The sequence below is a fragment of the Engraulis encrasicolus genome, chromosome 16 (assembly GCF_034702125.1).
Source record: "Engraulis encrasicolus isolate BLACKSEA-1 chromosome 16, IST_EnEncr_1.0, whole genome shotgun sequence".
Taxonomy (NCBI): domain Eukaryota; kingdom Metazoa; phylum Chordata; class Actinopteri; order Clupeiformes; family Engraulidae; genus Engraulis; species Engraulis encrasicolus.
Window position 1 is genome coordinate 471421 of NC_085872.1, and position 13609 is coordinate 485029.

General features: G+C 42.7%; 1 protein-coding gene across 13 annotated transcripts in view; it reads right to left on the reverse strand.

Moving 5' to 3' along the window:
- obscnb (obscurin, cytoskeletal calmodulin and titin-interacting RhoGEF b) overlaps window positions 1-13609 on the reverse strand; it is a 226662-nt gene that overhangs the window by 165709 nt on the left and 47344 nt on the right. For all 13 annotated transcript variants that reach the window (XM_063218192.1, XM_063218188.1, XM_063218190.1 and 10 more), the window contains 5 exons: window positions 11066-11344; window positions 10457-10735; window positions 8867-9145; window positions 6554-6832; window positions 5960-6238 (listed from right to left, as the gene is read on the reverse strand). In XM_063218192.1, coding sequence (XP_063074262.1) covers window positions 5960-6238; window positions 6554-6832; window positions 8867-9145; window positions 10457-10735; window positions 11066-11344 — 1395 coding nt within the window. The remainder of the gene's footprint in view (window positions 1-5959; window positions 6239-6553; window positions 6833-8866; window positions 9146-10456; window positions 10736-11065; window positions 11345-13609) is intronic.

Consider the following 13609-nt stretch of genomic DNA (forward strand, 5'->3'; position numbering starts at 1 on the left):
TTCATTGAATAGCCTCCTTTGTCCGGACATTTCTGCCAGCTAACACTGCTGCTCAGCTGTAGCCACGCTGAATCTAATTGCTTTGAGTACACGAGTGTACGGCCATCTTTGTAGTGACAAACATTCAAGCTCGCCGTTTCATTCGTGCTCTATTCTCTCTCTTTTATTTCTTTTGTGCTCACATTCCATTCACATCATACCCGGAACTGTTAGTGTTAATTCCAGAACCTTTGATACATGTTTGTGCCCTTCACGGGACTTTTAATGCTTGAAAACCCCCGCCGGTTATTTGCTAAGTAGCTGCTAGCTACCCCCATTGTTCTTGGTTCTGAGGCTAACGCTAATATCACCGTGTTGTTTACATTGCTATAGCAACCTAGTCCACGTGGTGGACGCCATCTTGCTACCATAGCAACGGGAGCTAGCGCTCCTCCATTGTTCACGCTCACGCACCTACACACACACACACACTCACACACACACACACACACTTCCATACACGCACAATTCCCCTTTTATTTCTTTCTTGTTTTTATACTTGTGCCTTATTGTGTTTACCCCATTGATCCGACTTTGAATGTAATGTTTTATTAGTTATCCTAGTAGTTAATAAAAGTAAATCATTTGATTGCATTTTGTTGTCCTTGTTGCTTTGTACAACCAACCAACCTATTATCAGAATTTTGCCTTCAGATCTACCTTTGTGCTTGCATGCCCAGCTGATCACAGTGAATAGGCCTTACTGTTCACTGTGCCCTGTTGAGTATCCCAGTACAAACTTAATTAATTCTGTGCTTCTTGTTCTGCTCTCGGAGGAGGCGGACGTGTTTCTTCAGAGCTCCTGAGCTCTCTTTTCCCCTCCCTTCCCCTCTCCCCTCTCCCCTCCTCCTCTCACTATCTCTTCCCCGGCTGCTGCACTCTGTCTTGTCTGACTTTAATTTTCTGCTGAGACTCCACGCTGTCCTGTTCTCCTGAAAAGAAATTAACAATGGATTTGGTCAACTGGTCTTTCAACGCAATTGACACCATCTTTTCGAAGATCAAAGTGGGTTCGGGGGAGCCCAACTGTCCTGATGGGACGACGGCGGCTGGCTATGTGATGGACTCGTGGGGGAAGTGGAACGTCATGTGTCTGGCTCCGTTAAACATTGAGGACGTAGAAGATGTCTACACTTTCGGCTACTTGGTGGCAAGTTCCTTGGGAATTGGATTATCCTTGGGACTGCTGTACCGCATTTGCTCAAAGATATGGGCAGCCATTAGGGGCCCCAGGCTGTCCGGCTCAATTGACCGGTTGGGCAGTGAGATTCGAGCACAGAATGTGGTCGTGAATCGCGCTTTGGAGGGTTTTGTGGCAGGTCAGCGCCAGATGGACAAATTGACTGAAGTGATTGTGGCCGAACATCGCCACCTTGAAGCGATTGATCGCCGCATTGATGGACTTGTCGCGCACGATCGCCAGATGGAATCGATCGGTTTGGGAGATAGGTTGCTCGAAATTCTGCTGTACGTGAAACGTGTGGCCAGTCACATGAGAATTACCGCAGAATCGTAAAAGGAATGTCTGCAATAACCCAAACATAAATCTTATTTTGCTTTGGCGCCCCAGCTGCAGCTGCAGCGACCTGACCAAGGTCAGGACTCTTATCTCTCCTTGGAGGACAAGCAATGTCTGGACTCTCTGCCTCCCTCAACTACCACAGGCACCTGGAGACGTTTTTCACTTGCTATGGGACAGTGCAAGGCCGTCCCTGGGACGGTTTGAGCTATGGCTCAGAGTGGGGTGATAAGCTATCCAGTGCCCACCCCTCCCCTCTCTTCAACGCCTCCTCCGCGCTTTCTGACCCCCCTCCCCCCCCCCCCCCCCCCTCCCCCCGGTTTTGTACAATGTCTGCGTCTCCACTGCTTATAGCCATAATGAGGTTTTTTGTCTATACCTTGATGTTGTGTTTGCAATGTGGAGCTATGGAATCTTTTTCTCCTCATCCTTACCCAATGTTGTCTAACACTTGTCTAAAACCAAGATTTGTGAAGGTGGATGCGCGCAGTAGCGCAGTTCGTCCCAGGTGTACTAAACTCTGTATTAGTTTACGCTGCTACTAAGTATTGTACCCGAAACACAATTTCGTTGCCTTTTTGACAATTGACAATGACAATAAACTCTTGATTGATTGATTGATTGATTGATTGGTTTAGCAATTTATTGTTGAATATTGTGATTGATAATCCTAAGGATTTTATGAGACGGTCCTTTAATTACCTTTTAATTAATTTGTTTATTAATTATAATTAATTCATAATTAATTAAATTCCCAAACAAGATATTTTGCCTTCAATTCCTGGTATAGTCGCATTAGGAGAAAATCCAAACGCAACTACCCCTACACCATCACAAAAGGCAGGAGAATCTCGAACACAGCTGACTGCAAACCATATTTGGCCAGGCAACAAGAACTTTCTGCACAGTCTGGTTGTCTGCTGTGGGGCAGAAGGGTCGTCATACCCCCCTCTCTGCAGAACCCCATGCTGAAACAACTCCACGTCGGACACTGTGGCATAGTGCGCATGAAGGAGCTGGCTCGCAGCTATTTTTGGTGGCTGGGGCTAGACAAACAGATTGAGGACAATGCGGGCTGTTGCACCACCTGCCAGCCCGGGCGAAACGCACCACCACCAGCGCCAGTCCACCCATGGGAATGGCCGGCGGAGCCGTGGCAGCATATACACATTGACCTTGCTGAGCCATTCGAGGACAGAATGTTTTTGGTGGTGGTGGACGCACACAGCAAATGGCCAGATGTGGCCATCATGAGGTCTACAACCACCGGGAAAACCATAGAGCGACTGGAGGAAATGTTCGGCCGGTACGGAATACCGGAACAGCTGGTGAGTGACAACGGGCCCCAGCTTGTCTCCGAAGAGATGGAGGCTTTCCTCAAAATGAATGGAATTCAACACATTAAGTCAGCACCCAACCACCCGTCCACAAATGGACTGGCTGAGAGATTTGTGCAAACCTTAAAGCACAGCCTCAAGGCATCCGTGTCCCAAGGCTCCCTTCATCAGCGACTGCAGTTTCCTGCTGACTTACAGAAACACACCACACAGCACCACTAAAGCGTTGCCTGCTGAGCTCCTCCTAAAAAGAGCGCTGCACACCCGACTGGACTGCATACGCCCTCCGTCCAGGGGCCAAATTGTTCAGAGCAGTCAACAAGAGCAGAGCCGACGTAGGTCAGGCACACCACGGTCTTTTCACATAGGAGACCCTGTCCTAGCTCGCAATTACCTAAGGGGCCCCAGGTGGGTGCCAGCAGATGATAGTTACTGGTCCACTGTCATAACAAGTACGCACAAACAATGATGCTGTGTGGCGTCGTCACACTGACCAACTGTTGGCCCGCAAGGGCCCCGTTTCGGAGCCAATAGGCTCTCCTGCACCCGACATCACCGGCCAGGCAGACCCTGCGGAGGGCCTGGCTGCCTCCGACACCCTGCCGGCTACACTTCAGGAGGACAACGCTACAGATCAGGTCCCCGAGCCCCCACCGACAGCGGAAGCAGCGCCGCCGCCGTCTCCGCCGTCCCCGATGAACCACCATTCTCACCGGTACCCCACGCGCGAGCGACGGCCTCCTGACCGTCTGGACTTGTAGCTGCTTCCTCGCTGACGGAATGTCATATCCTTTTTTGTTGAAAACGTATGGGTTATGTTATTCGTTATAGGTTACCTTATCTTTGTCTTTGGGGGGCTAATCTTACAGGGGGGAGGAAATGTTAGGTATTAAACCGGGTTTGCCTTTTATTATGTTTGTGCCAATGTGGTTACCGTACCCCCATGATGCCCTCGGGGCTGACTTCCTGTATCTTGCCCAGTTCAGTATATTAAGTAAACGAACCAGAACCACACCTTACCTGTCTCCTCGTTATAAATGTGAACTAAGGTAAATACATGACACTATCCTATCAAGGAATATATAATAATAGGATGTTAATTTAGTCTATCGGATGTATTTGGGCACAAATGCCTTATTGGGCTATCACTGCTGTCAGTCTCAAAAGGAATAGTCCAATAGGGAAGGGAGGCACATTAAACTACTTAAACCTTTTTTTTCACAAGCATGAAAACTTTTCTGACCATTTTCAGACCCCATAGGATGGCCAGACGTCAGTCATTCGGACACTGATTAAAATGCATTAAAATGCAGGAAATTGCATCTTAAAAAAACACAAATTTTCTTGGGGGAGGACCCCAAAACCCCCCGTCCAAAAACCTGCCAGCACCCCCTGTCTCAGGGGAGTTCCCACGACCCTGAGTTTAACGAATAATTATGAACCGTGGTAAAATCATGGTTAGTTTTCAGAGTAAAACCATGGTTCATTTTATAGTTAAGTGAAACCAAAAAACAAAAACAAAAAACCTTGAAATCATGGTGTACCATGGTCGATTTTCGTAAGGGAAACTAACAAACATCTCTATGGAAGTTTCAAAAGCACAACATGACAATGTATTTATTAAGACATCTTCTTCCTCTGCAGCAAACTAGGGCGCAGTGAGAAATACATAATGAAAAAAATATATATGAATCTATATATGAAATGAAATAATGAATCAGTGAAAATCATATAAAAGGTTTTTGCTCTTTTGTGAGCGAGAGACAGAGATAGAATGTCCTTGATGGAGAATTAATGAACAGGAGAGGGACTTTGCATACAGACCTCATGTATTCAGAATCATTAGTAATAAATCTACTAACAAGTCTTCTTGTCAGAAGTACAGATATGGAATTCGTGGCAGCCTCATGAAAACTTTAGGCTACTACAAATGGCCTCACATGGAGGTTTCAACGAAATCCCTTCAGCTTGGTGTATTTCTGCAAGAAGACTGCAACTGACCAAGACCGAAAAGGACAGATGGACAACTTAAGCCGGGAATACACTGTGCGATATTTTCACTCGTGGGTCTTAAGCGTCTGCTCACACTGCACGATGGAATTTCACTGTTTAAAAGTTCACAACTCAGGACTCACGTCCTCACACTGCACGAGCCGACAGTCTGATGCGACCGAAATGCTTCCACCGTACGACGCGACAGGCATGTTTCCCCGGGCTGCAGAGGAGGGAACATGCGCACCTGAGGTGGAGATGAGGTCGCGCTCAACAGCGAATCGCACGGCCCTATTCATTTGTGCGTGTGAAGTGTCAAATCGGGTCGTAGCACTGCTTTAACTGTGCGATTTACGCACGAGCCACGACCAGAATTTCAAACCGTTTTGATTTTCTTGCGACCCTGCGATTGCACGATCGTGAGGCGAAATCGCTTGTCGTTACCCCATGTACACTGCACGATGCGAGACTCACGATTGACCTGCGATTGAGCAAGAAATCGGCCCGAGTCTCAAAAAGTCGTGCGAGTGCCAAATCGGGGCAAAATCGGGGCAAAAGTCGCACAGTGTAAGCCCAGCTTTAGTTGGGGGTCTGTTCGGGTTGTTTTTATTTGTGCAAGAACCTTAAGACTATAGTGAACACCTTGTGTTTTTAACTCATCTCTTTAACTGTTTTTTAAACCATTACTCAGCGGGCATACATTGGGCAACATTTTCAATCGTGGGTATTAAGCTCCTGCTCACACTGCATGAGGGAATCGCACAGTTTAAAAGTTCACGGCTCACAGCTCACATCCTCACAATTTACGATCGGCCTCCAAAATTCCCAGAAAGTCGTGCGAGTGACAAATCGTGGCAAAATCAGGCCACAAGTTGCACAGTGTATGCCTGGCATTAGAGAATTATGTTCTCTGTTGCTTGAACAACAACTTCATCGTCCAAAAGTGACTTCTTAAAATGATTGGTGCACTCTTCTGTGAAAAGAAATCTAAACAAGGGAATACATTCTCCGCTACACTGACATAGTCAATTCATTTGCATTGCTGAAGAAATCTGTAAAATAGGCAACTTACCTGCAACGCAGACCTTGAAGACCAGTTTCTCTTTCCCAGCCTCACAGGTGTACTCTCCAGCATCCTTCATCTCCACACTGTCCAGGACCAACTGACGAGTATTTCCCTTCGTTTCCATGTGGACTGTTTTACTGGATCTCAAGAGAGTGCCATCCTTGTACCATTTCACTTCCGTCTTTGAGTTGGTCAGTTCACAGCTTAAGGTGGCTTTCTGGGAAATAGTAGCTTTGATGTCCTTTTTAACTGACTCCAAATTGGCAAAACCATCCTCTTGGCTTTCTATGATGAAATGAAAAGACAGACATATGAGATTCAGACAAGACCCTAAAACAAATTTGGGGTTGTCGGGGTACCATCTTCTGTTGATGTAGTGTTTGAACTATTCTGACGCTTTGAAAGAGGCTAATGTTTTTTGTTGTTGTTTTTTTGCTATCTGCTAGCTGCTAGCTCCGACAGCCCATTAGTCCAACAGCCCCCAAGTCCAACAATAAGCCATAGAGGAACATAACAAGAATCCCATTGGTTCGACATCCCATTAGTTTGACTGACAGATGTGTGCTGGGCAACGCTCAGTTAAGAATTACATAATCTTACCTGCAACGCAAACCTTGAAGGCCAGTTTCTCTTTCCCAGCCTCACAGGTGTACTCTCCAGCATCCTTCATCTCCACACTGTCCAGGACCAACTGACGAGTCTTTCCCTTCATTTCCATGTGGACTGTTTTACTGGATCTCAAGAGAGTCCCATCCTTGTACCATTTCACTTCTGTCTTTGAGTTAGCCACCTCACAATTCAGAGTAATTTTCTGAGAGGTTGTAGCTTCAAACTTCTTTTGGACAGATTCAGTTTTTGCAAAACCATCCTTTTGGGTTTCTATGATGAGATGGAAACAAATCAGACCCTTTACTGTGTGGCTACAGTGAACACCTTGTCTCTCTAACTAATTTCTTTAACTGTATGTTAAACAATCATTCAGCTCCACTTCACCTCTAAACAAAATGCTGCCACTTTCAAAACACTCAATACCAACAATGACACAGGTGTTGGAAAATGCACCATATACACAATGCTTCATAAATACACATGATGCAGAGATTTAACAGCCTTGTATGTGGCAAAGATCATTCTAGATGGACCCAGAGGACATGTGAAACGGTCCTCTGATGACAGAATGGAAAATATTTCGTATTTTAAAATCATAGAGTCTTGCACCTTCCGGGCGCCACAGAATATTAATTATTCAACTGGTTAGTCATCAGTTCAAGAGACGACATATACGTATGATTGTCTAGGGGTGCATTAGTGCCTTGGTTATGATTTTCTTACTTATGCTGAGAGCAGGGCCATTGACAGCCCCATTTTAGGGTGGCTGGAGACACCCTAACATATGTCATAGCCACCCTATATGTTTTGCCGATTTTTAAAAATTATTATTTATTTTTTTATTTCAAAAACAAATGCAGTAAAGCACTGAACACGAGTTATCAAGAACGTAAGTTGATCTGATCTTTGCTTATTTAATGTTTAATGCATTAATTCATATTCCTCATTGGCTCCTTGTCAAGCGTCACATCACATGGTACGAGGGCATCAGCAGCTGTTGGATGGCAGGCGCAGTGTTTTGAAGCTATTATCAAGTTATCGAATTGGATAAGCGGAGAGTTCTGATTTCATTTATGTTGTGTTATTTTCGGTTATGATATATTTCATTTAAATTATGTGCTTAACAAAAAATACAAATTCTAGCTGTATATTCACCTTACATCAACATGGCACAACTGATGGCCCCACACATTTCAACAAGCTCATTTTTGTGCTTAACAGAAAATATAAATTCTAGCTGTATATTCACCTAACATCAACATGGCACAACTGATGGCCCCACACATTTCAACAAGCTTATTTTTTGTCTATTGTCAAGTAAAAGCGTCCTCAAATAGTAAATAAGTCATCCAATAACTCACTAGAATTTTAGAAACTAGAATTTTGATATGTTAAATGTTTCCATGATGAGTTGTGAAGCACTTACCTTCTTCAGACTGCATAGGAATGCATGGCACCTACCATTGTTTTTTCTTTGTATTTTTATACACATTTAAGATGGCTTAGTAGCTGGTGAAGTAGCTTTAGAAAGCAATTAAATAATGAAAGCTATTTTTAAATAGAATAGAAATGGTGGGAACTGGGAAGTGTATCCCCAAGGTGTGATGTAAAGTGATACATTTATTGACAACGCCCTAATAGGTGCTCTAAAACAATTCTAGCGCACGCACAGCATGTGCAATACCTTATCACCTCTAGGGGCTAAGCCCTTGGTAGAGAGTATTTGATGAATGCTGAAAAATATGTACAGGTTTTTAACATCTTAAACAGATACCAAGGCATTATATTTTTTGGACAGCCTTTAGATATTGCCACATAATGATGATGAATTCTATTCTCTACTATGTTCAAACAGCGTGGATCCATTAGAGTAACAAGATAATAAAATGGTCTGCTTACAGTCAAGATATGTCACATAATAAGCATTAGAAAATGGAAAAAGTGACAAAGGGGACACCTAACATATGAGCTGCTGAAATCATATTGTATAGGGCAAAAATAACTGAGTTTTTATATAAAACCATGTCACTCATCATTGTAACTGTCAAGTGGTCTCCTCCATCTTGTCTTTAGTCTTATCCAACTGTAACTGAATTTTATTGGCCCTGTCCCAACTTTGAGATTTATTACATGTGTGAAATTATAAATTATATTTTCCAGAAAATAATACTTTTGCTTGGCTTAAACATTTGATTACTTATCTTTACACAATTCTCCATCTTGTTAATGGACTGAATGTTTTGAAAATGACAGTATTTTTTTGCATTCACAAAATAAATCTGTAAAGTGTGGGTCCTACTGTACCTGCCACGCAAACTTTGAAGACCAGTTTCTCTTTCCCAGCTTCACAGGTGTACTCTCCAGCATCCTTCATCTCCACACTGTCCAGGACCAACTGACGAGTCTTTCCCTTCGTTTCCATGTGGACTGTTTTACTGGATCTCAAGAGAGTGCCATCCTTGTACCATTTCACTTCTGTCTTTGAGTTGGTCAGTTCACAGCTTATGGTGGCTTTCTGGGAAACAGTAGCTTTAATGTCCTTTTCAACAGACTCCAAATTGGCAAAACCATCCTCTTGGCTTTCTGTGATGAAATGAAAAATATATTGCCATATCAGAAAGAAACAAATCAGACACTTTACACTTCACTTTACTTCAAGATTTTGATTTAGATTACAACGGCTCATGTACAATATACGCGCTACCCAAATAATGACTATAAGAGTAAGTCTGGAAAGGGATTTTTAAGTGAGATGGAGCAGAAAAGCATTACTGATTGCTTGAGAAAGCTGTTAGTTTGATCAAAACTATCATGAACTATATCACTGCAACATATAGATGCAGAAAAAGAGACTGGATATTTATACGGCATGAATGAATCATACCCAGTCTCTTTGATGCAGGAGTCATGTAAACTAATTGCGAGACTCCTGACCTAGAGTCATTTAGAGCACAGGAGAAGATGTCTGCATACTGTAGGCCTATATTGGACATTTGATTATCAAAGTCATTGGAGGAAGTACAAGCAATTAACAGGCCTTTGGTTTTCGTGGTAGGGTCTACTGTCACCCACGCCTGCGGTGTGCATCTACGTCGGCAAACTGCAAGTTTTATTCGTTTTCCCTGTTTTCACGGGCGAGCAGATTTCCACCCCAAACGCTTGGGAGAACGCAAATAAATTGGGAAGAAATAAAACATAATGGAAAAGCAATTGTCGTCGCACACTCAGAACTTCATGCATTACTTTTTTCATTTAAAAAATATTGCATGAAGTTCAGAGTGTGCGACAACTGCTTTTCCATTAAGTTAATTTGACCACGGTGCGCACCTCACTCAATGTGCGTTTACTTAACCAAAAGAAGGAGAAAAAAACAGACATCTCCGTTTATGCTTCAGACCATTGCCATGGGCACGTAGCATAAGATTCATGCAGACACTGTTCATGTTTGATGCTAAGCGAGAGGTAGAGAAGCAACGGGAGTGCTGAAAGCGTCTGAAAAGTCTGAAACCGTCTGCCACACGGATGCGGCGGTGACGTGTCCAGTTACCCAGCTCCCAAACCAGCTTTGAGAATAGATTAATGGCGGTATTGTATTTATCACCTCATTAGAATCTCACAATATTGCAGCACGTTAATGGCAATAACGGCCCACCACTAACTTGACACAACACTAACCATGATTCAACTCCAATTAATCTCTGAACCATCTGACATTTGTATTTTCTGATATCAGCTCAGAAGACAGAACTATATTCTCCTCTGCTTGTACAACAACTTTATTGCCCAAAAGAGGCTCCTTAAAAAGATCGCTGGATGTTTCTGTGCAAAGAAGAAAAATCTAAACAAGGTAGTAGATTGTCTGCTACATTGACAGCTGTAAAACATGCATCCTACCTGCCACGCAAACCTTGAAGACCAGTTTCTCTTTCCCAGCCTCACAGGTGTACTCTCCAGCATCCTTCATCTCCACACTGTCCAGGACCAACTGACGAGTCTTTCCCTTCGTTTCCAAGTGGACTGTTTTACTGGATCTCAAGAGAGTGCCATCCTTGTACCATTTCACTTCTGTCTTTATGTTGGTCAGTTCACAGCTTATGGTGGCTTTCTGGGAAATAGTAGCTTTGATGTCCTTTTTAACTGACTCCAAATTGGCAAAACCATCCTCTTGGCTTTCTATGATGAAATGAAAAGACAGACATATGAGATGCAGACAAGACCCTAAAACAAATTTGGGGTTGTCGGGGTACCATCTTCTGTTGATGTAGTGTTTGAACTATTCTGACGCTTTGAAAGACGCTAATGTTTTTTGTCGTTGTTTTTTGCTATCTGCTAGCTGGATCCGGGGTTGGCCCATTGGTCCGACAGCCCATTGGTCCGACAGCCCATTAGTCCAACAATAAGCCATAGAGGAACATAATAAGAATCCCATTGGTTCGACATCCCTTTAGTCTCACTGACAGATGTGTGCTCGGCGACGCTCAGTTAAGAATTACAGCATCTTACCTGCAACGCAAACCTTGAAGACCAGTTTCTCTTTCCCAGCCTCACAGGTGTACTCTCCTGCATCCTTCATCTCCACACTGTCCAGGACCAACTGACGAGTATTTCCCTTCATTTCCATGTGGACTGTTTTATTGGATCTCAAGACAGTCCCATCCTTGTACCATTTCACTTCTGTCTTTGAGTTAGCTACTTCACATTTCAGAGTAGCCCTCTGAGATATGGTGGCTTTGACATCCTTTTGGATTGACTCCTTGTTTGCAAAATGTCCTTCTTGGTTGTCTGTGATTAAAGTAAAAGCACATCAGATTGAAGCACAAAGTAGCAAAGTTGTTTCATCATAAAAAATAACATACAAAGCAAATATTAGCGCTGTAAGTACATTTTAAAAATGGATCTAATTAATAACAGTTTGTAATTAATTAATCGTATTTAATCTCATTGTCATCATCCCCATGGATGGGATATTTGGTATGAGAGACAAGGGGAAAGAGTGGAAATACCATACCATACTCCATGACTTTAAAATAGACTTTTTAAATGGCCACACAATAAACAACCTCTGATATGAAATAACGATGGAAATTGAAGACCATGAACTGCTGACCTAATATTTCGACCTAATAGAGTCAAAATAACATCATACCTACATACAAAAACAAAAAACGAACAGGCAACACAACGCGCCTTTACTGAATAAACACGCAGACTGAGTGACAGGTGAGAGTAAGTGCTTCTTCGTTTGGAGATTGTTGCGTGTTGACAATGGTAAAGTGAGAAAGTGTTTTGTGGAAAGGTAAGAGATTGTATACAGATTATAGATTCTTTGTGTAATGCAGAGCATGTGAATGGAGGACACGGAGCTAGGCATGCATTGACAAGGCGCAGAGCGAGTTTGCTCCTATCGGGCCGACCTGTTTCACCTAACAGTAGGCTAGTCAAAACGAAGGAGGGACGAACCATATGTCTCAAGTCACGGAATTGTCATGAAATGCCGTTATGATAAGATGACCGGGGAAACTGGAATGCAGTTGTAGTGAGATATGCTTGAATATGCCTTTAGTTACCTGCTATTGGACTTCATTCTGCTGATCTGTTGTCTCTGTAAGGCCTATATTAACTTTATTTTATTTAAATTGATTAGCCTACATGACTTGATATTGCCTCATTGTGGTAAGCTCTGCAATTTTGCGAGAGGAGCCACAGGGTTTTATTAACTGTAAAAACGGATGAAGTAGGCCTAGGCTATGACCGAATCACATGGAAACGGGATTTAATGCTTATGGACTGGGCCAACTGATTAGTGTGCATTATTAAGTCTTGGTGAGAGAGAGAGACAGAGAGAGAGGGAGAATATTGCTCATGTTTGTGTCTTGGTGACCGAGAGAGAGAAAAGAGAGAGGCCGAGGACGCATGCACTTGATGAATATTGTCTGAGCATTGTGAATTGCTCCCCTTTTTAAATGTGACCAGCAGTTTCACCGAAGTGAAAAAGCTTTTGTTGTGGCAGTTCACAAACGTATGCCTCCTCATAATTCATAATTGCGTATTTTTTTTATAATACTTTAGTTTGTGGTGTAATTAACTAATCAAATTAACACGCTAAAGTTACAGCCCTGTAAATTTAGGACTATAGGACATAGGGCAATGCTATACTATTCAATAAAATATATCTATGTCAGCTGTCTATCCACCTAACATCAACACTGCACAACTGATGGCCGCACACATTTCAATAAGCGTATTTTTGTCTATTTTCAAGCAAAAATGCCCAGTCAGTCATGTCAATCTTAATTGAACGTTAAAGTCCTCCAATAACTCACTAGAATTGTTCAACTAGAATTTTGAGACCTACTGTAAAACCTAGTTTTAAACTCTTGCCAATACAAGCATTTTACAGATTTTTTTTCTTGATCTGATATTGAGTCACAGCCAGTTACTTGGAGAGGTCAAACCTGTGTTAGAGGGAGTCTGTGGCAGGGGTTTTCACTTTTACTTTTTGTATTACTATTTGTGTTTGTTTTCTCTCACCCTCTGTTTATCTTATATGTGGTAAAAGGCAGTAGGCCTATTCATTGGACCAAAATATAACCTATATGACAGGTGTTCACTTCCTCTTTTGTGTTTGTTTTGTTGTGTGTGTAAGTCTTGTGTTTTTGTATTCTGTTGTGTTTGTATGATTTGTAAAAAGAGAAAAGAGAAAATATGTAAAAGGAATGTATGAATTTGTTTGACCATAGGAAGAGCAGTGCTCCTGTAAAGGAAAAAACTGATATGTTGCCATTAAACCAAACAGTCAATAAACGAATCAATCAATCACTGTTTCAACTAGATAACCAACTATGTTTGACCAAATGCAGTGTTGCGTGTGTGAACTAATGGTGACACAATAACTGATGTACACTGTGTACACAGCTGTGCTGTTCCCTATCGCAGGAACTGCGACCTATTACTCATGGGACTTCATCGATCACCAGATGATCAAATCGAAGCTCAGTACTACAATCACGCTGAATGGCAGATGGAAGCGTCAGCCTAGACCCCCAG